General features: G+C 41.9%; 1 protein-coding gene across 1 annotated transcript in view; it reads left to right on the top strand.

The window, feature by feature from the left end:
* The window catches only part of LOC109045040 (sodium channel protein type 4 subunit alpha A), a 44238-nt gene that overhangs the window by 3212 nt on the left and 16952 nt on the right, over positions 1-24074 (top strand). The window contains exons 2-13 of the mRNA XM_042734981.1: positions 7836-8139; positions 8258-8378; positions 8476-8575; positions 9322-9450; positions 12141-12232; positions 12534-12788; positions 13117-13180; positions 13367-13508; positions 13584-13784; positions 13977-14135; positions 22640-22760; positions 23342-23584. Coding sequence (XP_042590915.1) covers positions 7888-8139; positions 8258-8378; positions 8476-8575; positions 9322-9450; positions 12141-12232; positions 12534-12788; positions 13117-13180; positions 13367-13508; positions 13584-13784; positions 13977-14135; positions 22640-22760; positions 23342-23584 — 1879 coding nt within the window. The 5' untranslated portion in view covers positions 7836-7887. The remainder of the gene's footprint in view (positions 1-7835; positions 8140-8257; positions 8379-8475; positions 8576-9321; positions 9451-12140; positions 12233-12533; positions 12789-13116; positions 13181-13366; positions 13509-13583; positions 13785-13976; positions 14136-22639; positions 22761-23341; positions 23585-24074) is intronic.

The following is a 24074-nucleotide window of genomic DNA, read 5'->3' on the forward strand; positions in this document are numbered from 1 at the left end:
TGAAGGGAGGGGTGAGCAGGGGAATGAACCATTGGTTGCAATTCGATAAAATTTAAACACTGCACCTTTAAATGGTTTACATTTCGAATTCCAAAACCTTGCATAGTGGTTTCAACTGATAGCAGTGGATCCAGCATACATTAAGGCCAATTCACACCGTACAGACAACGCCAACAAACAAGTTGACTCTAGTTGGCTGTTGGATTTAGAATTGATCATGTTTATGTGTCATGTTCACACTGCCCCAACAAACACCAACAAACTTCACGTCACAGAGAGACAAATAACACCGTGTCTTCACCGGACGCAACAGTTGTCACATCGCGCCACATCCAGTGTAGACAGCATCACTGATTATAATCAATAGAACCTCTATTGTATTTTGTCGCGTTGCACAGCACTGTTTGCATCCAGTGTTGATGGTGTTAGTCTGACTGGGGAAGAAACTGATGATCCTGTAACCACAATCAAAATTTTACTGTTATTAATGTCTTTGCGTGTCATTCTTTGTCTGAAAAGGCGGCAAATAAAATGAAAGAGGCCGTGGGTGAAGCACGCTTTAAATGAAATATGCGCATTGTCATGGCAACGGTTCGTGGCTATGTCAGATTATGTCAGTTTGTTGTAGTTTTTTGGAAAATCATTACATTCTGCTCAGACACTCCACGACCCAACAAACGCTGATTAAGCATGTTCAGTCGGGTGAAAACAAACTCCAACCAACGCCAACAAATGCCAACAGAGTTAACACACTGATCCAACAAACTCCAACAGACTAGTTTGTTGGTGTCTGTTGGCGTTTGTCTGTGCAGTGTGAGCTGGCCTTTAGGGCTTTACATGAGGCCTTATAGAGACCAGAGAGAAAGGTTAAGTAGACATGGCAGTGTTAAAGAGAGGCATGGTTTACAACCCTTTAAGAAGACATAGGTCCAGAGCACGCCTCATGTCATCACACTATAGTCATAAAATCCCTTGTTTGTACTGCTGATCATTTGTTTACAACTTACCACATAGGCATAAGTACAGGGGTCAAGAAGTCATGAATGGATATAGTCAAGCTACTGTGGATTATGTTAAAGTGAAATGAAGAGGTGTTTTGCTATGTTGAATGTCTGTCAATTGTGTCAACATAGTTATATAGTTTTAAGATATATTATATATTATATAGTTTGAAGAGGATGACGTAATTCATCTGAACGTTTTCATGTATTAATGAACTAACTGTGTTTAGCTGAATGTCAATGCATGTGCTCTGGTGCAAAGTAAAAATTTGCATTTGTTTTTTTGTTGTGTTTTTTCATCCTAATAGTGTGTTTTAAAAAAAAAAAAAAAAAACTTTTTTACTCAGTGCACATAGCATTACCCACCTACACTTTTCGATCTACATATTGCTCCATAATAAGGACAACAGAAGCAATCAAACCAACAAAAGAGCAATAATATGTAAGTGTTGTGACAAGTCCTGGGTAGTCTAACGCAGTGCACATAGCAAGGTTTTTATAATAATAAAAAGAAAACAAGTAGATACACTAAAATGAATAGAGAACGCTAGTGCTGGAGGGTCATTTTTTATAATAAATAAAAGAAAACAAGTAGATAGAATAGAAAAGGAATAAAGAGCGCTAGTGTTAGGGTCTTTTTTCATAAGTATAAGCCATAAATACCATAACAAATTTGTTTCAATTATTTTACTTGATGGTGTGCTTCTGGTACCTTTTTTTAAATCTGTGCAATGATGTTAATTTTTAAGAATGGCTTAGGTGTCCAGATATTTTTCAAGGGAATTGTACATGAAAAGACTGTGTGGATTGTTGTCTCTTGCATCTGTGTTTTGCTGCCAAACCAGCCACTGAGTATCATTTATCTGAAAAAGCATTGCATGGATCACTCAAATGAAGAGAAGTGTGTGTGCATAACAGTCTGCCTGTTGTTCTTGGCTGTAGATACAGTAAGAGACGAAGTAAACCAGCCGCAAATATTAGCATGTCATCAGACTGCATTATTTACTTCTGTCCTATGATTGAGCCATCAGTGTTACTTGCGTGCTGGTTTTAGACAAACCTCTATTGACAGAACAGCTATGAAAAAAAAGACATGAGCAAGCTTCCGGACTATCCGGTGGTACAGTATAGCTCTTACTTGTTGAAGACCTGATCTGCTATAATGCAATCAGGAAATATCTTCAATAAAGCCTCTGCAAGAACTATATATTTTAAGACTTTGGGGAAACTGAGCCCCTGACTTGATAGAGGCTCTTAAAAAGTGGAGAAGGAGGTGGTGCTCTTTCTCATACTGTAGTGATATAAGAGATCTTGATGGTGGATTATTAGCCCCCCCAAGAATGGCACAGTGAAGAGTAATATTGGTGGGAAAATGACATAGAATGTCCTCCATTTCTGTCAGTACAACATTGCTCCTATGAAAACGTGGACTTTCATGGACTGTGTAGACAGACTGACAAATATTGGGATAATAAGCTGCAAAATGGGTCATTTAGAAACAATGACTGAGAAATGCTACTGATGTCACAACCATAAGCACATGCACATTTTAAAGAAAAGAGACAGGTTGAATTGAACAACGATGAATCGGTAATGGACCAACAGTAACTTGCTGTTGTAACCCAACAAGTTGTGTGTAGTAATAGCTGTAAGGATCAAGGGGAGGGAACATTTGTTTTTGGTGTTTAAAGGAGAACATAAGTCTAGGTGTTGGAAGATGAGGTGTGGGTCAAGCTGAGTTGGAATGCTGGCCTGTTTATTGGTGCAATGCGAGTGAAGCTGGAATGAGCAGAGTCATCGCACTTCTGTAACTCGATACTGAACTGTGATGGCCCACGGCAGCTGGGCGGCCACCGTATCGGAGTTTGTGTGTTACGCATGTGTATGAGAGTGATACAGAGTGTATGTCTGCTTTCTACTTTCCCAGCCCCTCATACCCTGTATACTGGGGCCCCATAAAGAAACACTGAATCAGAGGCATATGTGTGCATTTCAACTTGCACTCGCACTGTCAGAAAAAATACGAAAAAATTGTACCTTTAGAGGTACAAATGCTTTCACTTAGGTAGTAACCTCAAAGGTACACATTTATTCCTTCTTTACCCCTAAATTGTGTATTTTAGCACCTTAGAATAGTATTATGCACACTTAAGGTAGTAATATGTACTATGGCACTATTATGAACCCTTTGGGGTAGGGCTGCACAATTAATCGAATTTCTAATGGCGATCACAATTATGGATGCCGTTCATTAATCGTTCAAAGTCCACTTATGTTATTCTGCACGCTTAGATATGTTTTTTTCTGTCTACATGTTATCTTAAGGGTTTTTCCATTGTTTTAGTTTTTATTTTTAGTATAACATTATAATACCATTGATATTTTTACTTTTTTATAATTTAAAGAAGAAACCAATCCGATGTATAGTTGACATTTGAGGCTTAAAGCTGCAGTCGGTAACTTTTGGGGCTCGCGTCTGGCGGAAGAACATTGTAGCCAGAGCTACTTCTCTCCAATATAAACAAAATCCACCGCTCTCGGCTCTTCTGGTCAAATCAGCGCAGGGCTTTGCCACAGTGTTTTTTTGTGTTGAAAATGTAAAAAATATACATAATGAGCGAGTACACCATGAATCCATTTTCCAAACTGTGTTTTTGTCTTATCCTGAATCACTACGGTAAACCTATAATAAGTGTTTATATTCTGACTATTTTAGTCTGGTTGGGGTCGGCAACGCTGCAGAGTAGCACAGTACCTGCGTGACTCGCCATAGATGTAAACAGAGAGAAGTAACTCCGGCTACTTTCTATAATACTATAGAAAAGCACTAAAGGTTTTTCAGTTAGAGTGTTTTCAGCTTGTTTATTTTCATATAAAAATACGGCATGCAGTTGCATCAAACAATGGTATAACCATCATCCAATGTAAATTGTGATAATCGTAATTAATAACTGCAATTACAATTTCAAGGGAATAATCGACAATTAAGATTTATGTCATTATCGTGCTGCCTTACTTTGGGGGTTAAGAAGGTACAGAAGTTACCCTTTAAGGATTGCCGCACCAATGGCATTAGCTTTGAAACCATAAGATCCCACCCTCCCTGCAAATCATCTTCAAAGCCACACCTCCTCTAAAACATATGAATGCCAAAAAACGCAGACCAGAGGCTAACCAGCGACATGATGATAGACAGCGCTGGTGGAGGGTTAAATGCAATGCTGTCATATTACCTCATGTGTCATTCACCCATGAGAAGACATTACAGCACAAAGTGCATAATATTACAATTATAACACCTTCCATTCTCGCTCAGTCTGCAAAAGTGTAATGGAACGCACTGATGACTTATCATGTCTGTGTGAACAGGGTGCACGGTGGTATGCAAATACATACACAGACAGGCAGCTAGGACAGCCTATCGTAGCCCTCGGCCCGAGGAATATAACTGGACAAACACTTTATGGTGCAACGCCTACCACAGACGATATAAATACATATAAATACATTTAGACCACTTAAATAAGTGATTGCTATCAGGGTGTGGAGACTTTCAACCAGCATAACAAAAATTGTTTTTGAACCTCATCACATACAGTGCCTTTAAAAAAAGTCATAATGCTGATAATGTCTATAATGCCTTAATGCTTTAACAGGTTGTAGGGGTGTGTGACATGGTATATAAAGGTAGTATAAGTGATCCTGTGAATTTAGATCTAGCTATATTGTATTTACAGTATTTTCTAGCAGATAAAGTGTTCAGACTTTGCTTTTTGTATTGGCTTGGCATTGAAAACAGGTAAATACAAATGTCAGGAAACCTGATTCCCGTCCACATGTCAATGTCCATGGACCACTAGTTGTCTGGTAAGATGTAAGGATCACTGTCAAGACCAAATGTAACCCTGGACCACAAAACCAGTCATATGTAGCATGTGTATATGCCCATTTGTAGCAGTAGCCAACAATACATTGTATGGGTCAAAATTATTGATTTATCATTAGGATATTAAGTAAAGATCATGTTCCATGAAGCTATTTGTCAATTTCCTACAGTAAATATATCAAAACTTACTTTTTGATTAGTAATATGCATTGTTAAGAACTTAATTTGGACAACTTTAAAGGTGATTTTGGTTTTGTGGTCCAGGGTCACAAATGGCTTTCATTTAAGCAAGTAAGAATTTGTTTTACTCCCATTTTTGCAGTTTCCACTACGAGCACAAGATGCAGGATGTTATGCTGTTCCTCATTGATTACCCACTATATGGTTAAATCAGGACATTACCAAATTAATAAACAAGATTCTGTATTTTTTGTTCTTTATACATTTATTAATATATATATAAATATATATATATTTTAAATATATATTTGTTGTAATGTTCTACTTCACAGTGTGTTCAAACAGAAAGATACAAAGTGGCGGCCTGATACATGTAACCTCCTCCAATGTAGTAGTGGTCTGCCATTGCCTGTGTCTCTGTGATCTATGTGAGCTGGCCTGGGTGACTGTGTCTGCTATATTAATAAGTAATATGATGTTCTAGAGTAATGCTCAGTTCTCTTTGGTACTGTGGGAAAGTGTCTTGCTAAGGCTCCTGAGCCTGTCTTGCATATTTTGACACATTTATTTGGGATGCCCTGTGTTTCAAGAATGGGATTTTACAGGTGGGGTGTTGCAGACTGGAGGTTCATTTGGTAGTAGTTCTTGTCTTACAGGATGTATTAGTCTGCCAAGTGCACATCTTCAAAGTCAGCTTGTAATGTGGCCTTTCCTGGCAGCCCACAGTCATCTTAACAGACATATAAAACCTCAGTGGTGTACAGTTATTGTTCAGAAATACTTTATAGGTCATTACCTTATTAATGTGATCAGAAGTAAGCTAACTCAAGGCATAATAATATCAGAAATCTCTACCTTGGGTTGAACATGTAACCTTTCTGATATTAACACAGTCTTAACACTATAATGCTCTCTGTCATCTGACTTATAGTTTATACTTTTTTAGCAAGTAATTTTTTTTGTATAATTTTTTTAATATATATTTCTATATTTTTTATACTGTTTTTTATTTTTCTGTGAAATCTTTGAGTTTAAGTAAATGTAAGAAAAACTAGCAAGCTTATATTTTAAGATGAACATTTACTGGACTAAAGCAACTAAATATATAACTAAATATTAAATTTGTCTTTAATAATCTTAATAATATACAGTATACAACTTGTATGTATTGTATATATGTTAGTAGTCTGCTATACTCTTATTTAATTTACAAGCTGTCAGAATTTAATTAAAATTTTTGGCCATATAAATATCAGCAACTGCACAAAATTGCATATTTTGCTCAGTTTGGGCCTCTGAATAAAATTAAGCTGTTGAGTTTGAGCTCCATTCTCTCATATCCTCTACATCAGTGGTTCTCAACCACATTCCTGGAGGACCACCAACACTGCACATTTTGCATGTCTCCTTTGTCTGACACACCCATTACAAGTCTGTGAGTTTCTACTAATGAGAAGGTGACCTGAATCAGGTGTGTTTGATTAAGGAGACATGCAAAATGTGCGAAGCAACTTAAAGGGTTAGTTCACCCAAAAATGAAAATTCTGTCATTCATACCATATTTGCCATAAAAGGGTAAAGTATCAAATATTATACTCAACCTTTTTATATTTGTTGACTGTTATACAGTATATTAGGCTTTACAGGATTAATCATGTCTAAACTGTATAATGTCTTGATCCCATTCTGAACAAAAAAAAGAAAATTAAATATATATTTTAGGAATTCTGTGCAGTCAGTAGTCCAGAAATTTGTTTCCTGAACCATTCTTGAACCATTTTCTGCCATTTATTGCTTCATGCCAAAATAAAGCTAATCTCATATATTTTGTGTGAACTGTTTTATGCATATATGATTTATATTGTTAAACATTGAGGATGTACATGTAGGTATGTAAGCACAAGGTCATTGTCAGTGAAGGGGTCTGTCTCAGGCCTTTTGATGAGGGAAACCCACTAAATCTGTCTTTGGAGTAAACGCAGGGATCGTTGGGGTTCTAGTGAATTTAGGTGTGGTTTGTCTTAATGCAGTCTGTCCTACACTGTGGATGTAAACTGCTTTTGATGTCATAATTTGCATATTTCACACTCCTGGTTACTCTTATTTAGTTATTAAACTGTGCTGAAACAACATTGAACTAAATTGAGCTGAACAATGCCATGCTTATCTTCTGTAGAGCTACTTTACATCTTACATTGAATTTGTATCAAAATTTATTGATTTTACAACATTACCACTGTTATTTTACTGTTTTATTTATGTGAAGCTGCTCGGAAACATTGTGTAAAATACTATAACAATAATGGAGTGTCTATACTAATTGCAAATAGCCCGCCTTGTTGGCAGAGGCTATTTACACTAACACCGCCCACCAAAGTGTGATTGGGGTGGTCAACAATACAAAAGACAGTCACACATCAGTTCTAGTGGCATAGATGGCAAATCATGTGCCATAGTCATTTGGATGCAATTGACCAGAGTTTGAACCTGTCTTTTGCTGAACTTTTATTTTTCCCTTTTCAAATCTCATATCATATGGGTAAGGCATTTATTTCCAATAAAAATTAAGGAAATAATCGAAAAGCTGAAAATAAAGTATCGGGTAGGGTTAAAATGATAAATTATAGTTTTGCAACGGAGAAAGATTTATTTTAATTTTGCTAGTTTTCCCTAAAACTGCACTGTATTACATATTCATAAATGATTTTCATATATGAAGTCCATAGTAACATTTGCCATGATTCAAAGATATTTTTCCTCTCTTTCAGGAGCTTGGTTTAGAGATTCCCCGTTTAGGTGGTATCTCTTCGCGATGCCAAGATGGCAAACCTGCTCCCTCCCAAAGGAAACAATGTCTTCCACAGATTCACCCCAGAGTCGCTGGTGGAAATCGACAGGCTCATCCAAGAGAGGAAGAGCAGCGAGGATGTAGAGGAGGTTGAGGAGGAACCACAGGGCCCGAGCAGTGATTTAGAGGCAGGAAAGTGTCTGCCAATGATCTATGGTGACCCACCAGTGGATCTCCTCAACACTCCTTTGGAGGACATAGACCCCTTCTATAAAACACAGAAGGTCATTCTCACACCCATAAATATTAAGTGCAGTGCTCTGTATTTAAAACTAAACCTCTGTTCATCTGGTGTCCATAAGTGTTCTTAAACCTTTGTGTTAACCTCTTTCTCATTTGCAGACTTTTATTGTCATAAGTAAGGGAAACACAATCTACAGGTTCACTGCTGAACCAGCGCTGTTTTGTATCAGTCCTTTTAGCCTTGTCAGAAGAGGAGCCATCAAAATTCTTATACATTCATATCCTTTTCATTCTCATCATTTCAATTAAATTTTTGTAATGATTATCATGACTGATGCAGTAGTGTGTCATTACATATTTGCCATATTTACCTTGACTGTTCTTCAAATATTTTAGTATGCTCATCATGATCACCATCCTGTCCAACTGCGTGTTCATGACAATGAGTAACCCTCCAGCCTGGAGTAAAACTGTTGAGTAAGAGCTCCTTTATGTGAACACACACATTTTCAGCAGAAGTGGTCTGTTGAGTTCTAGTAGAAGTCTCAAATAATTTTGGAGAGATGAAAGGTTAGCGAGTAATGAAAAAGTAAATGGAGTGTCTATTTACACTAAGTGCAAACAACCCACCTTGTTGGCAGAAATGACCAACGTGTGGTTGGGATAGTCAACACTACAAATGACAACAGTCAAACAACAGCTTGAGTGGTGTAGATGGTAAAGCACATGCAGTTGTCTCTTTGACGCAATAGACTTGAGTTTGAATCCACCTTTTGCCAAACTTTTTTTCTCCCTTTTTTAAATCTTATATCACATTGGAAAGGGGTCTCCTTAGGGTAGGTGTTGGGAGGGCTTTATTGTCCCAATAAGGTGGCGTCCATTTAATGATTTGAATTAAAATTATAATTTGCACATAATATGTTATTATTGCATTCTGTTTTATAATGTATTTACACATAGTGCAAATAGCTGCTTCCAAAAGTAAAATATCTATAGGAAATAATTACACATTTCTGTGTTGGTTTATTTTTTATTTGTATTTTAAATATATCCCATATTTGTAACAAAATAATAGTGTACTTTTCATTTACAACTGATTTATACTGGATGTTCAATATTAATACTAGCACAGTATAATTGTGACTCTGCAGCACCTATTTATGATAATTTATTCACAAGAAATTTTGATTTCTATATATTGATTTGTCTATTTGTTATTGTAGGTATGTTTTTACTGGTATATATACCATTGAAGCAACAATTAAAGTCTTGTCTCGAGGCTTCTGCATCGGACCTTTCACATTCCTTCGTGATCCATGGAACTGGCTTGATTTCATGGTGATCAGTATGGCGTGAGTATTTCAATTCATACAGTGTATATAAATATATATAGACCCATGTATGTTATTTTCCCCAAAAATGAAAATCTTCTCAAAATGTAGTCACCATCAGGTATTTTCATTTTTGGGTGAACTATTCCTTTAAAGTTTAGTGGTTCTTTGATCTAATTTTTGCAATGTTCACACAAGTGATACCCTGTGTTATGTGAAGAGTCATGACAACTGAGCTGTGGATCCAAATAAAGGCTGTATTCTAGAAATGTGGTCAAACCAGGCAGGGTCAAACACCAGCAAAACAATAGCAAACAAGGTAATCCAAAAGGGTAATCCAAAAACAGGCAAGGTCAGGGCAGGCAGCAAAGATCATAAAGCAGATTAACAGTCCAAGGATCAAGAAACACAAAGGCAAGACCAGAAAACTAGGAAAACATGGGAAAACACTAGAAACATGCTACAGGCTAACAATAATCAGCAAACTTGGAGTGTGTGTGTGAGCAACTCTTATACTAGACAATCAGAACACATGACAAAACCAACCAATGAGAAAAAGACACATGCAATCAAGGAATGATTTAGAACATGACACATGCAACCAGTGAACCAATCAGAACATAACACACAGACAAGGGTAGCACATAACAAGATCACTTGAGGGGCAAGGAAGACATGGGAAATGGAGTTCAAAGATCAATAGCAAGAGTCCATACTGAAGTGCCCTCTAATGGAGTTCATGGGCACTCCAGCTGGTGATTGTGATTGTGGTGATCCTAAGGAGTGGCTTGCAGATGCTCCTCAACGGGGATGGACATGAGTGGGAATAAGTCAAAGGCAGAACAGGGGGATTGAAGGAGGTGCAGGTCCATGTTGAAGTGGGGGGACAGGGGACAGAGGCAGAGCAGTGTGCCAAGGCAGAGCAGAAAGCCAAGGCAGAGTCGGCAGACCAGGAAGCCAGGGCGGAGCAGATCAGCACCACAGCTGAGCAGATTGGTCCAAAGATCCCCACAGTGGGGCAGACGACCACCACAGCAGAGCAGAGGAGAGCAAAGGACCCCCCACGGGAGGAGCCACCATGGGAGGAGCTAGAGCAAGCTAAGACAACTTGGGAGGTTGTGCAGGGTGAGCTGCCACCTTGGGGATTGGAAAAAGCTCTGGAGCGGATACGAGGACTAGAGCGGGCTCTAGAGCAGACTCATGGGCTGGAATGGACTCTGGAGTGGATTTGAGGACTAGAGCAGGCTTTGGGGCAGACTCATGGACTGAAGTGGGCTCTGGAGCGGATTCGAGTACTGGAGCGGGCTCTGGAGCAGACTCATGGATGGGAACGTACTCTGGAGCAGATTCGAGGACTGGAGTGAGCTCATGGACTGGAGTGGGCTCAGAAGTTGATTCACAGGCTGGAGCGAGGACAGAGCAATGTGTAGCCCAAACACACACAATGGTCATAGCCATCACTGGAATGCAGAAGAGTACAACATCTATCTCTGAGACTGATGATGCTGTGCTTGGGGAACTTAAGTGAGTAGCGGCAGGCGGGCTTTAAAGTGTTGATAGTGCTTAAACTGTGTGGCTTGGGATGACAGTGGGGACGTGATGAGACTCTGGACGGTCAGCTGTGATGTGACGAGACTCTGGACAGTCAGCTGTGATGTGACAAGACTCTGGGTGGTCAGCTGTGATGTGATGAGACTCTGGGCGATAAGCTGTGACTTGACTTGGGAGGATCAGTTGTGACTTGACTTGACTCAGGAAGATCAGCTGTGACTTGACGAGACTCTGGGCTGGTGGCCATCTTGGGACGAGACACTGAACTGATGGCCATCTTGTGGAGAGACTCTGGGCTGGCGGCCATCTTGTGAGCAGGCCCTGGCCTGGGGGGTCATGACGTGAGCAGACCTCGGCATAGCAGACATGACATTAGTAGGCCCTGGAGTAGCAGATATGATGTGAGCAGGCTTTGGCCTGGCAAGCTTGACGTGAGCAGGCTCTGGCTTGGCAGGCTTGACGTGAGCAGGCTCTGGCTTGGCAGGCTTGACGTGAGCAGGCTCTGGCTTGGCAGGCTTGACGTGAGCAGGCTCTGGCTTGGCAGGCTTGACGTGAGCAGGCTCTGGCTTGGCAAGCTTGACGTGAGCAGGCTCTGGCTTGGCAAGCCTGATCTGAGCAGACTCTGGAATTGTGGCCATGAAGGGACGGGACGAGACTCTGGAATGGTGGCCATTTTGTGTGTAGTCTCTGAGCTAGCAATCATCTTATAACAAGTCTCTGGGGTGGGAGCCATTTTGTGAACATTGTCAACCAGTGTAGAAGTTCTTGGGATGCCCGCTGCATGCACCAACATCAACGGTGGGTCTGCCAGACTGGTCACCAGCCTCAAACACCCTTGGAACACTCTGGTGTCTTCAAGCGCAACATTTATGATGCTTGAACAGATCTAAATATAACATATATTAAAAGCAATCTTTTTCCACTGCAAGGAACAGCTATAGCAAAGAAATTACTAGAGGACTTAGTAACTTAGTAACCAGTACAATTTTCTTTATATCATGGAACACAAAATCTCAGAAGCTGAAGACTTTGCTGATCCTTATTTTTTATATAATTATAATTAAATGGGATTCATTGTTTTCTGTATTCCAAGCATATTTTACATTAGCTGATCTGTTCTGCCCATTTCACATATTGATTTGTGGTTTGATTGTTTCCAGGTACATCACAGAGTTTGTAGACCTTGGTAATGTGTCAGCACTGAGGACATTTCGTGTGCTTCGAGCTCTCAAAACAATCACAGTTATTCCTGGTATGTAATAATTGGGTTAAAAATTGTATGTAATGCAACAGTTATTTAAAGTCACACAAAATGGAAAACCACAAAGCCACACAAAAGCAAATGTTTTCAATTATGTTTTTGTTTTCTTGTATGTCTTTGTATGCAAATGTTTATTTCTAGAATTTAATGACACCTTTGCATTGTTTTTATTATTATTATTTTTTTTTACTGTATACAAAAATGGTTTGTTTCTCTTTTGTGTATTTTCTAACCTCTATATTTAAAAAAAAAAATAATTTCAAAAAGGTTTCACCTTGTACCTTCTGCTCAGGTTTGAAAACCATCGTCGGGGCTTTGATACAGTCTGTCAAGAAGATGGTAGATGTTATGATTTTGACTCTTTTTGCACTGGCTGTATTTGCCCTCATTGGACTGCAGCTGTTCATGGGAAATCTACGCCACAAGTGCATCCGTTGGCCCATTCCCAACAGCACCATCTTTGATGATTACAACGCCACCATGGTCAATGACACCACTCTCAACGTCACAGATACTTTCGATTTCAAAGCATACATAGATAATGAAGGTGAAGTCAGGTCAAGGTTATTAAATATTTCTAATTTTTACTTATGCCATCACATAGTTGATGTCTATGAACAAGTACGACTTGTAATTGCAAGATAATAACAGTATTTTGTAAAGATGAAAAATTTTAGAATGGTATTGGCATAAATTTTTTTACAGTTATTTTTTTCATTGGAGGTTTGAATTTTAAATATTAGACACAAATGTATTAATGCATGTGATTTGAAAAAAAAATTGCAAGTCACTTTGCAAGTCACAGAAAAAAATCATAGAATGATTAATATATGGCCTGCTATAAACTTTCATATTATACTTGTTATAATCTGCAGAAAACCAATACTTTCTGGAAGGAAGTTTAGATGCTTTGATATGTGGTAACAGCTCTGATGCTGGGTAAGTTTGTTTACATTCAGTAATAAAAAAAAGCTTGTAATTTAATATACAGTAGGCTGTCTATAATATCAGGGGCCTTCAGTTATTTCCAATAACTATGTTATTGTAATACACCATAAAAGCAACTAAGATTTATGTATGAAAAGATAAAAGATTAATGACATTTTTTGTCTGTTGTTTTAAAAGGAGGTGCCCAGAAGGTTACACATGTATGAAGGCTGGACGAAACCCGAACTATGGCTACACCAGCTATGACAACTTTGGCTGGGCATTTCTCGCCCTCTTCAGACTCATGACTCAGGACTATTGGGAGAATCTCTTCCAGTTGGTCTGTTAACTTTTTTATGTCTGTTTATCTGTTGGAATACTATACGCAAATTAAATTCCATTCCATCTTGTTTAGACCCTTCGTGCCGCTGGGAAGACCTACATGATCTTCTTTGTGGTGATCATATTCCTGGGCTCTTTCTACCTCATCAACCTGATTTTGGCTGTGGTTGCTATGGCATACGATGAGCAGAACGCAGCTACCTTGGCTGAAGCTCGTGAGAAAGAAGAGGAGTTTCAAAGATTACTTGAGCAACTCAGGAACCAAGAGCAGGAGGTCAGGTGACTCCCATATGATTTCACTTTAAAATACGGTTAGATTATTTAAAGACTAGTGCTGCCTCAGATTCACAACGCAATCATTTTGACAATGTAATGCATATCAAAACCCAAAACACTTACTATTAATTGATTTACATTGATTTGTTACACTGATATGTTGATTTATAGTGGTTTATTTCAATTACAGGCAGGCAGTAAAGCATCTTTAGCCAGCCAGGCAACACAAAGTCAAGGGTCAAACAGGATAGGTTCCCTGCACAGTCTTGGCGGTGATGATGTTATAAAGGACTGTAACGGCCGAATACTGCCTCGCCTCATTGTCAACAGAGCCTCTTCTAACAAAGAGGTAATATAATTTTGACATCAGGAGTATTTTAACATTATTTTTAGAGTCTTAAAGAATTTGAGTAATAATACTTCACTACCATATTGTTGGGAATCTGTACTTTATTTCAGTTCTGTTAAAACTAGGGCTGTCCCCAATTTTTCTGGTCAACTAGTAGTTGTTCATTTGAAGCATTAGTCAACTAATCGCTTGTTTATTAATAAACCATTTAAATCATAACAATGCTCCTTTAATTGCCTACATTGCCTAATATACACTCAAGCGCATGCATAAAGCTTGCCACAGCGCATCGGCAGAAGTAATGATTATGAATCTGTCAGGGAAAAACAGTAAGGAGGCTGCATTAACACTTTAATAATTCATTGATAAAATAGTGTGTGATGTGGCTCAAAGTGTGAAAGGAAAAAGCTCTCTTTAAAGCGCTCTGTGCTTTCAGTCACTCAGTAAATAACTCAGAATATAGATCAGCATACAATTCCTGCTCAAGCAAACAGTCTCCCCATGTGGCTCGAGTTCCCAGTCAGTCTCTCTCCTTTGTTCCCTGATTCCTGGTGGCTTTTATCCAGTCTCTCCACACCTATTACTGAAACGAGACACAGGTATTTATCATTTGCACTTGACCTACTTATGCACCGCTTGTCTCCTGCCTCTCTCTCCCACTGCAGACCTCGCTGAACCACGCTCCCCTTGCCATACGTATAGTGCTTTCTTTGTTTTCGCTTTAAGAGATGAAGTCGGTGACACTGACTCATCATCACCACAGTGGACGCTCCTGTATGCATGTTTCATACAGATTACATAATCTGTGAATATTTGTCTTACATCTGAACTGGTTTATTTGAAAGTAGACATTTCGCTCTCTATAGATAGCCTATGTTTTCATATCTGTAAGGCACGTAGGCTATACACGGAGTTTCTAAATTTCGCATTCAAGTTCACAGAGACCGAGACGGCAGAAACCGCATCCTGTTGCTTTCATTATTTTACAAAAGCACCATGTTTTGTTGTTATTTTGAGTGCACACAAATAAACAAAGAGTTGAAAGATGTGTTCCTTTTATCTGTATGAGCAAAAATGAGGGAGTATTTTAAGAGCAAATGAGCACACCGGCGCCTCCATCTGTCCTGCAGTGAGCGCTATTCAGCTTCCACACACTTGAATAGTGCACATTTTTCTAGGTTAACATTAGATTGAGCAGCCATGTAAAGTTGCTGCTACAAACATATTTCAGATGATAAGTCATATTTGAGGTCGATGAATGATAGGCAAGCGTACCGTATTATCACAAAGACCAGGCGTAAACAATCTGCGTGACTTCGCCAATGTGGATTTTTTTTTTGCAACTAATAAAATTTTGGTCGAACAGGCCTCTTCTGGTCGACTAATGGTTAGTTGACCATTAGTGGGGAGCCCTAGTTAAAACCGAATATTTGTACTTTTATTCAGTTACATTTACAAGATAAAAAGAATACTTTTTACTTTGTAACAATTTCATTTAGACTTAAATGTACAAAATACATGTCATATGATTCAGTTATTTAAAAATATAAATAGTATTTTTATGGATGAACTTGAGTCAAGTGTGAACACGGTTCATGATTACTCTTTATTAAGAGTAACTATATTGTTAAATCACTGTAAAATCATCTCCTGAAAATGTTCAGGTAACAGTTTTCAGAATATTGCTTTTCCATAAAAATAGAGTTTTATAGTTTTATACTATTCAAAACAATGAGAAGGTATATTCGGACAGTTTGTTTTTACAAAGATCATCATTTTTCAAATACTTTTTTTGAATGCTCAAGTACATTTAAATGTGTATATTTTTACTTTCACTCAAATTTTGGGGGAAGGTACTTGGAGTTTCATTTAAGTACAGTTTTTTGATACAGTATCTGTGTCAGGGACACCACCGGACACAGATGCAGGTTTCAGTATGCGACCAATTTATTTAATAAGTCCAAAAGAAACGTCCTCAAACGAACAGAAAAGACCGGGAAATCAATGAAAATAGTCCAACAGAAAAATCAGAGGCTTCAATGTCCTTGCGAAACCACCCGGCAGGGGGCGCCCGAAGGCGCGGCCGCGTAGAGAACGGAGAGGGGAGGAAGACACATGAGAACCGACATCAGAGCAGACCGAAAAACTTCTGCGGAATGCAGATGCCTCATCTGGGAAATGAGGAAGGGGGAAAAAATAGAAAGAACAAAACAACTGGTGGCAGAAAAACCTGACAAGGACCGACAATGGCACGACTAAACAAGGCTAGACTGGAGCGGACAGAGTGGCTGTAAATTGACTATTGGCGTGCAATGATCTGGCACCAATTGGCACGAAAGACGGAAATAAATACAGCGAGAGATGAACAGACATTGAATTCAGGTGAGCGGAGTCAAACAATTAGGAGCGGAAGAGGTAGTAACGAGGGGGGGGGGGGGGGGGGACGCCACAGAAGGGTGCATGGCGAACGATCAAAACAAAACACCATGTGCGCAGATGCAGACATATACAGAACACGCACACCGAAGAACAGGGTGATGAGACAGAAGACATGACAGTACCCCCCCTCCGACGGACGCGACCAGGCGCCGCAGGAAGGGGCTCACCTCGTCGCCGATAGAAGTCCTCGACCAGTGTCCGATCCAAGATGTCCCGGGCTGGAATCCAGCTCCTCTCCTCTGGACCATAGCCCTCCCAGTCCACAAGATATTGAAAGCCCCGACCCCTACGTTGGACATCTAGCAACTTCCACACCGTATAGACCGGGGAGCCATCCACTAGACGGGGGGGAGGGGGGGTTGGGGCAGAGGGAACAAGAGGGGAATGCAACACAGGTTTAACCCTGGAAACATGGAAAACAGGGCGCACCCGACCAAGCGTGGTAGGGAGCTTGAGCCGCACCGCCGCTGGACTCAGGAGCTTGGTGATCCGGTATGGGGCCAATGAACCTGGGTGCCAACTTACGTGAGGCTACCCTGAGAGGCAGGTCCTTGGTGGAGAGCCATACCCTTTGACCACACACGTAACGGGGAGCAGGAGTCCGGTGACGATCGACCGCTGCTTTGGTCCGCCTATTAGCCTGGGCCAAGGCCGCCTTAGCCCTCTTCCAGGTGCGTCGACACCGTCGGACAAGAGCCAAAGCAGACGGGACCGCAGCTTCGGGTTCCTGTGTGGGAAACAGGGGGGGTTGATAACCGACAGAACACTGGAATGGGGACATACCTGTGGCAGAGGCCGGAAGGGAGTTATGGGCGTATTCTACCCAGGACAGCTGTTGACACCAGGAGCTCGGATTGTGGGATGCCAGGCAGCGAAGAGTACGTTCCAAATCCTGGTTTGCTCGCTCTGACTGCCCGTTGGTCTGGGGATGGAATCCTGATGACAGACTCGTAGAGGCCCCGATCTGCCGACAGAACTCCCTCCAAAACCGGGAGACAAACTGGGGACCCCTATCAGAGACCACGTTGACTGGAAGACCATGAATCCGGAACACGTGATCAATCATCACCTGAGCAGTCTCCTTGGCAGAGGGGAGCTTGGGAAGGGGAATGAAATGGGTGTTACCCTTAGATTCAGGGAGGCCAGTGACAAAATCAAGGGCCAAATGTGACCAGGGGCGAGACGGGATGGGCAACGGGTGGAGCAGACCAACGGGAGGCGCATTGGAAGTCTTGTTCTGAGCGCACACAGAGCAGGCAGCCACAAACTGCCTGACATCCTTGGCCATGGATGGCCACCAGAATCGCTGACGGATGGCAGCCAGCGACCTCCGGACTCCTGGATGACAGACCAGCCTGGACGAGTGACCCCACTGGATTACTTCAGAGCGCAGCTTGGTGGGAACAAATAGATTACCCGCTGGAACCCCCTTCGGCACAGGCCCCTTAAGTAGGGCCTCCTCTACCCGTCTCTCGATGCCCCAAGAGAGGGATGCCACCACCACCTCTTTGGGCAAAATGGTGTCAGCTGACTCTTCCTCCCCAGGAGCCTCGAAGAGACGAGAAAGAGTGTCGGGCTTAACATTTTTGGACCCGGGCCTGTAAGACAGGGTGAAATTGAACCGGCCATAGAAGAGGGCCCAGCGAGCCTGTCGGGAGCTCAGCCTCCTGGCCGAACGGATATACTCAAGGTTTTTGTGATCCGTCCAGACCAGGAAGGGCCGAGCTGCGCCCTCCAACCAGTGACGCCACTCCCCCAAAGCCAGCCTGACAGCCAACAACTCCCGATTACCTATGTCGTAATTCCGTTCTGGGGAACTCAGGTGGTGGGAGAAGAAGGCACAGGGATGCACCTTTCCATCCTTTTGTGACCGCTGAGATAGGACCACGCCTACACCGACATCAGAGGCATCCACCTCAACAATGAATTGACGTTCAGGGTCTGGAATAGACAAGACAGGAGCAGAGATAAACCGGGACTTTAATTTATCAAAGGCCTCCTGTGCCCCAATATTCCACTTGAACGATACCTTGGGAGAGGTGAGTGCCGTTAAGGGTGCAGCAATCTGACCAAAGTTCCGGATTAACCGCCGATAGAAGTTGGCAAACCCCAGGAACCGCTGCAGAGCCTTACGAGAGTCAGGAGCTGGCCACTCGGCAACGGCCCTTACCTTACAGGGGTCCTCTCTGATCTCTCCCGCAGAAATAACGAACCCCAAGAAGGGAACCGACTGGGCATGGAAGACGCACTTCTCCACCTTGACATAAAGCTGGTTCTCCAGCAGCCGTTGTAGCACCTGGCGAACATGCTGAGTGTGTACCTGCAGAGATGGGGAAAATATCAATATATCATCAAGATACACAAAGACGAAGCGATTCACCATGTCTCTCAACACGTCATTAACCAGGGCCTGGAAGACAGCTGGGGCATTGGTCAGACCAAATGGTAGGACCCGGTACTCAAAGTGTCCCGTGGGTGTGTTGAAGGCTGTCTTCCACTCATCCCCCTCACGTATGCGAATTAGATGATAGGCATTCCGGAGGTCTAGCTTGGTGAAGACCTTGGCTCCCTGCAATAGCTCAAAGGCAGACGACATAAGAGGCAAGGGGTACCTGTTCTTAAAAGTGATGTCATTCAGGCCTCGATAATCTATACAAGGACGCAGGGAGCCGTCCTTCTTCTTGACAGAGAAGAACCCAGCACCTGCAGGAGATGAAGAGGGTCGAATGAGACCGGCTTTGAGGGATTCATTAATGTACTTGTCCATGGCCTCTCTTTTAGGACCTGAAAGGGAAAACAAGTGACCCTTGGGCGGAGAAGTGCCTGGGAGGAGCTCGATGGCACAATCGTAAGGGCGATGTGGAGGTAAGGAGGTAGCCCGGGACTTGCTAAACACCTGGCACAAGTCATGGTACTCCACCGGGACCCCATCCAAATCAGCAGCCTCCACCTGCAAGACAGGACACACAGACACCGGAAAAGAGGCAACACCCAAGCAAGACGCAAGACAAAACTTACTCCAAGACAAGACAGAGTTGCTAGACCAATCCACGTGAGGGCCATGTTTTACCAACCACGGGTGCCCCAATACTATGGGGGCACTCGGGGATTCAAGAAGGTACAGCGTGGTTACCTCACGGTGATTGCCCGAGACAATAAGATTGACAGGAGGAGTAGCATAGGAGACAGTAGTAATTAAGGTGCCATTCAAGGAACGGGCAGGAATAGATTCAGGAAGAGGAATGCCAGGAATCCCCCACCGGGTGGCTAGAGAGACGTCCATAAAGTTGCACTCTGCTCCTGAGTCAACCAGTGCCGCGCAAGAGTTAGAAACATCACCAAACTGAATAGAGGCAGGAAGGAGATTACGAGAGGAGGGGGAATTCAATAAAGGGGTAACGCTCACCAGGATCCCCCTCTTTACTGGCGAGCCTTGACTTTTAGCGGGCAGCCTGCTGCAAAGTGACCTGATTTGCCGCAATACAGGCACAGCCCTAGGGCGAGGCGTTGCTGCTTTTGTTGTGGAGTGAGGCGAAGGCGCCCCACCTGCACTGGCCCAGGCTCAGTGGAGGAGACATTCAGGGAGTCTGTGGGGGAAACAGGAGATGACTCCTCCATCCTCCAGGACGGACGAACTGCCAGGCGCTGGCGGCGGCGGCGAAGACGACCCTCGATCCGCAATGCCATATTGATAAGGTCATCAAAGTCACATAGCAAGTCCTGAGTGGCCAGCTCATCCTGGATGTCATCCTCTAGCCCTGCACGGAACATAGCTCGACAGGCCTCCTCATTCCAGTCACAGGTAGCTGCCAGAGTCTTGAAATGGACAGCATAGTCAGTCACTGAGCGACCCGCCTGACGGAGCCGTGCTAGCTGGTCGGCCGCTTCCTGACCTCTGGCAGAGCGGTCAAACAGCCTCTCCATCTCCTGGCGGAAAGCTTTGAAGGATGCACAAAAGGGAGCTTGAGTCTCCCAGACTCTAGCCTTTCCAGTTAATAGAGTTAATACAAAAGCCACTTTGGACTCCTCAAGTGCGTATGTGCGTGGCTGGCAGGGCAAACACCACGGAACACTGGGACAAGAAGGCCCGGCAGGAATTGGGGTCCCCATCATAGGGTGGTGGGTTATTACATCGGGGCTCCGGCTCATGGCGAGGAAGCTGGTGAACTGCACCACCCTGTGCGGCTTCTCGTTGCAGCTCTTGGATGCGGGTGGTCAGCTCAGCCACTTGGTTTGCTAGGAACTCCACCTCCCTTGTGGTGTTCGTCAGTCTGGCTTCATGCTGGCCCAAAAGAACACCCTGCTGGGTGACTGCGGTTCTGACCGGATCTGCGCCTGCTGTGTCCATCTTGGCCAGATCATTCTGTCAGGGACACCACCGGACACAGATGCAGGTTTCAGTATGCGACCAATTTATTTAATAAGTCCAAAAGAAACTTCCTCAAACGAACAGAAAAAGACCGGGAAATCAATGAAAATAGTCCAACAGAAAAATCAGAGGCTTCAATGTCCTTGCGAAACCACCCGGCAGGGGGCGCCCGATGGCGCGGCCGCGTAGAGAACGGAGAGCCAATGAAAACAAATTAAAACAAACATCAGAGCATAGACAGTAAAAGAAATGGACACAGCGACCCCATTGGAACTCAATTGAGACAAGTGAAGCCCGTTTTTAGCGATTTTTAGAACTTCCGTTTCTGACGCGCAGACTCAAACTATGCTTGATGACGTCAGCAAGATGTCTGACAGATGTAAACCTTCTAGTAGCTGTGCGTGCAAACTGCCATCGTTAATCTTGCAGAGACGGCGAGTTTGAGCGGGGAGTTCTTTGGCGTGAGTGAGCAGGAGTAAGTATTCTGATTAATTATTTTGTATAGTATTTTAAAATGTAACGCCAGTACGCCATATCTCTTGACGTCTCCCCGATTGCCTGCGAGCTTCTCCTCCTGTCTGTACGGTAATTTCTCTACTGTGCGACAGAGAGTCGAGTGGTTATGACGCAATCGTTAGCCTATTTTTACAAAAACTGTTTTCTACGGGGCCATAATGTAACATAGAAGGTAATGGAGCCCTTTATACATTGTCGTGTATCTTTAGAAATAAATAAAGGACAAATGGAGTCTTTAAACGCCTCAGATGTAAAGTTATTCGCTGTCAAAGTGAAGCAAAAATGAATGGGAGTCAATGGGATGCTAACGCAAGTGAAGTTCTGCTACAAGATGGCGGCACGCGGCCGACTTCAACTTCCGGTCGACTTCCTTGCCCCCTGCATCAGAGCAGACCGAAAAACTTCTGCGGAATGCAGATGCCTCGTCTGGGAAATGAGGAAGGGGGAAAAAATAGAAAGAACAAAACAACTGGTGGCAGAAAAACCTGACAAGGACCGACAATGGCACGACTAAACAAGGCTAGACTGGAGCGGACAGAGTGGCTGTACATTGACTATTGGCGTGCAACGATCTGGCACCAATTGGCACGAAAGAAGGAAATAAATATAGCGAGAGATGAACAGACATTGAATTCAGGTGAGCGGAGTCAAACAATTAGGAGCGGAAGAGGTAGTAACGAGGGGGGGGGGGGGGGGGCGCCACAGAAGGATGCATGGCGAACGATCAAAACAAAACACCATGTGCGCAGATGCAGACATATACAGAACACGCACACCGAAGAACAGGTTGATCAGACAGAAGACATGGCAATCTGTACTTTAACACCAGTACAATTTTTCAGTATTTTTTGCACCTCTGATTAGTGTTTTTTTTTTATATACATAACCAGTCAAAAGTTTCAACACACTTGACAGAATGTTGATGATCTCATGATTATAATGACTTTTTGATGCATACCATGATTAGTGTATGAGTTTGATTTATACCTACTAGTGTATGTCTAGATTCAGTATGAACTTATTGTAATAACTGAATGGTAAATAAAAGTCTCTTTTCTAGTCATTTAGAAATCGCAAACTACAAAATCACAATTCCTTCACTCCAGGTAGTATTACTAGTACTAGTATGTTTTTGCCATTGTTATGACATCTGTACTGTATTTTTACATTTCTCCTCCAGTTATCAGCTGAAGAAGACCACAAGTCCATGAGCTCCAAACACAGCATGCAGTACCTGGACCAGCCCAAACTCTCCAAGAGAACAGCTAGTGCTATCAGTGTGCTCACTGCAACTATGGAGGGTACTAACTTGAAGAAACTCTTTTAGGGTCGATTAACTGCACATTTAAATACCTTATTAAGTAACTTTGTCACTGAGGAGTATGTCGAGTTTTTCCATTTATTATCCTTCTCCAGATATTTCAGAATGTCAGGACTTCAAGATTTTAGACACCAAAATTGTTTGTCATATAAAAGTTCAAATGCAGTACATTTATAACATGACATGATCAAAGACATGCTGAAAACTAAACTATTTCTTGTGAAGTCCCAGTAGCAGGAATGTAAATGCACAAGGCTTAGACTGGCAATTTTTATGTCCCTGAAGTTTATTTATATATATATATATTACTGTGCCATGGTCTGACAGAAAGCCTGAGAGCATTTGAAGATAGAGATTTATCCTAAGCAGGTCAGACACATTGTGTGTGGAGAAAAACCTGTTAACTTCATCTGAGTGGTGCTAATCTTTGGACTATTTCAGAGCCATGGGTTGACTTTAGACTGGCAGAACTTGTTGCTGTCACTCTGCTGGTGTTCATTCAATGCTTACCCCAAATGGAAACTGTTCAAATATGTTTTCAATCTCTCTTTGTCTCCCTAGTGTTGGAAGATTCTCAGAGGCCTTGTCCCCCTGGCTGGTATAAGTTCGCTGATATTTTCTTAAAATGGGACTGCTGCACTCCCTGGATCATATTTAAGAAATGGGTTCATTTTATAGTGATGGACCCATTTGTGGATTTAGGTATCACCATCTGCATTGTGCTCAATACACTTTTCATGGCCATGGAGCACTACCCCATGAGTCCGGATTTCGAACATGTTCTCTCAGTGGGAAACTTGGTTAGTATTATACAATACTTATGTATTATTGTCAAATAACTGTAAAAAATTTAATCTTGAGGATTTACCTTTAGACTTACGATCTCATTGTTTTCTTTTTTTTAAGTCCTGGTTAATCAGCATGGCCCTGGTGTAGCTAGTTAAGAAGACTGATAGGGAGGGACACAAGCACATGTTTTTCAAGACACAACTTGCTATTTTATATATAATATAATATAATATAATATAATATATATATATATATATATATATATATATATATATATATATATATATATATATATATATGGAACCTTCAATGTGAAGCACTGTGTCAGAAGCAATACTGTATTAGATTGCATATGTGTATTTTGGTAACACTTTACAATAAGGTTCCATTTATTATCATTAATATGAAAATACTTCTAAAGCAAGTACGGTATTAACATTCACAAATACATTATTGAAATCAAATATTTTTCCATGGATCTGAGCTAATAGGAACTAACAATAAA

The sequence above is a fragment of the Cyprinus carpio genome, chromosome B12 (assembly GCF_018340385.1).
Source record: "Cyprinus carpio isolate SPL01 chromosome B12, ASM1834038v1, whole genome shotgun sequence".
Classification (NCBI taxonomy): Eukaryota; Metazoa; Chordata; class Actinopteri; order Cypriniformes; family Cyprinidae; genus Cyprinus; species Cyprinus carpio.